Source organism: Halyomorpha halys, unplaced genomic scaffold (assembly GCF_000696795.3).
Source record: "Halyomorpha halys isolate HHAL.00 unplaced genomic scaffold, Hhal_1.1 Scaffold921.1, whole genome shotgun sequence".
Classification (NCBI taxonomy): domain Eukaryota; kingdom Metazoa; phylum Arthropoda; class Insecta; order Hemiptera; family Pentatomidae; genus Halyomorpha; species Halyomorpha halys.
The window spans coordinates 215308-217599 of NW_027106140.1; the positions used below are offsets into that span (position 1 = coordinate 215308).

The 2292-nt window shown below is 28.2% G+C and overlaps 1 protein-coding gene across 1 annotated transcript; it reads right to left on the bottom strand.

Annotated features, from left to right (window-relative positions):
* Positions 1 to 159: 159 nt before the first annotated feature.
* LOC106687177 (keratin-associated protein 19-2) lies at positions 160 to 1390 on the bottom strand. The gene is made up of 3 exons (XM_014430911.2): positions 1273 to 1390; positions 821 to 896; positions 160 to 465 (listed from the first exon to the last, which is right to left on the bottom strand). The coding sequence occupies exons 1-3, from the start codon at positions 1291 to 1293 to the stop codon at positions 296 to 298; spliced, it is 267 nt and encodes an 88-aa protein (XP_014286397.1). The 5' UTR covers positions 1294 to 1390; the 3' UTR covers positions 160 to 295.
* Positions 1391 to 2292: the final 902 nt, after the last annotated feature.

Consider the following 2292-nt stretch of genomic DNA (forward strand, 5'->3'; position numbering starts at 1 on the left):
ATTATATAAGGGGGGAGGAAGGGTTAACTTGTTAATTTTTTCTATAACTCTTGGGAAATAACATTTAATTTTCCGTTTTATGACTAAATTTGTTTGTCTATAAAACTATTACCAGATAGCATTAGGTTTATATTATGTGAGAAGAATGACAAATACAGATTCATTGTGAAAATAAACTCTTTATTGAAAAATATATGGCACTTTACATTGGGTTATGAAAATTTAAGTTTGTGTCTGTCTGAAAATATGAAAATCAAGATTGAAATTTAAAGAAAATTATGTAGAATGCTATGGATTAGTGATGGACGTAGCTGACGTCTGCGTATGGGTAACCAGCGTATCCACCGTTTCCGCTGTATGGGTAGGCACCATATCCAGAGTATCCATGATAACCGTGTCCATATCCAATTCCATATGGGTAGCCAGAGTATCCAGAGTAAGGCAGAGCACCGTATCCGTAACCACCTATTGGCATAAAAGGTTTATTATTATTATAAATATATTTAAAATTTACCATGTTAAAAAATAAAATACATTTATTTATAAGTTGAATTGTATTATGGCTAACTGTTTGCATTTAACTACTAAAAAAACAAATGTATTATGTATTCAAAATGCAAACAGACAAAATTTTAATACAATAGGACTTACAATTTTAATTTTATAGGTATATATCATTACTTGTTATATGTGTAATTAATAATAAAATTTAGTCTTAAAATATATCTAATGAATATATTTAGTCTTAAAATATATCTATGAATTATAAATCTATCTAATGAACTGATAAAGGGATACATATTTTTTTTCATTTCCTTACCATAAGCAAGTCCTCTCTTATCACGAGCTTCTTCGGCAGCGAAAGCTACGGCGAAGAGGGCGATGCAGAGAACAATCTATAACATGAATATAAACTTATGTTGTATAAGTATAATAATAATAAATAAAATATTAATAATTACATACGTAACTTTAACTAATTTTAAAATTGAATACTGTGAATTACTAGAAAAAACGGCGTTGGTAAAGATACAGTGGAAAATATAAAATCAAGTATTAATGACTGTAATCAATTATTAATATTTTTTAGTTTTAGAATTAAATTTTGCACAAAATATTTTACTTTACAGAAGTAGATATATTAACTTCTGATAGGAATCACATAGTAACATACAAAAGTTAAAAATGAATGTTTGTCTCCTTGTTCAACTGCCCCCCCGCCAAAGAAACCCCATAAAAACAAGAAGATTATATGTATATTCCTATTCTCACCAAAGCCTTGAGTGAAGCCATTGCTGTTGTCAGAGAGTGTAAGATTCTCTATGTCCTGCCTGTAGAAGACATCCCCTTATATACCTGCCTCTCCAGGGTGGCTCACCTTGTGAACAACTAGGGAGGGCAGCAAATACATCAGTTCTATCATACGCTTTATCATTTCAATATCTTTGAAAATATGTTTTTACGAAAGCTAACGGGATATTTTAAAATAATATAATAACCCACTGCCTGAAAAATCAATCCTGTATTTATTCCTGAACACTTCATAGCTCTAAAATATTTAACATTTAGCATATCTTTACTTTTTTTTTGTATAAATTAAATTGTAACAATTTAAATATTTTTTTCTCATATTTCTCTTAAAAGTAATATATATTTTTCATCAATCCTATTATTAAACTACTGAGACTAAATATTCTCATACTAACTAAAGTCGAAGCTAAATTATATATTCTCAAATTCATTCTGGTGGATTTTAATCAAACAACGAATATATTAAAATGATGAGAGCTAATTGCGAAATGCCTTGATATTTTGGAGAAAATCGTCAATTTGTGAAAATCTGTATCTCATAAAGTAAAGTTCGCACAGATCTCATTTTGATTTCAAATTTGGATTCCGTCTCGAATTTTGGACTAAAACGGACCAACTTAAACTCAAATGTTTGAGTTTATATATTTGAATTATTAAAAAATTTGCTAAGAAACCGAAATATTTTCAACAGTGTTTCAGTTACTAGAATTAGGATGGTCGATATGATTTGATTCATAGAATAAACATTGAATTATTGTAATAGAAACAGACATAAAAACGCATCCAATGACCCCTATTAATTAGTCATTTAAAATTAAATTTATCTGGTATGATATGTTAGGTGGCAGGTTGAAAAGAATTATTATAATTTATTTTGAATATTTTCGTTTATTATCTTTTAAAAGGTATATATATATTTTTTTTAAATGCTTTTTATTTATTGATAGATATTACAATCTCCCACACAGTTGTGGGCAGTAG

Bases quoted from the DNA above. Each gene is read 5' to 3' on its own strand.
- LOC106687177 (XM_014430911.2), bottom strand. From the start codon at position 1,293: ATGGCTTCACTCAAGGCTTTG. The intron at 897-1,272 runs GTGAGAATAGGA...TTCATGTTATAG, and splicing joins TGGCTTCACTCAAGGCTTTG to ATTGTTCTCTGCATCGCCCT. The intron at 466-820 runs GTAAGGAAATGA...TTATGCCAATAG, and splicing joins TAAGAGAGGACTTGCTTATG to GTGGTTACGGATACGGTGCT.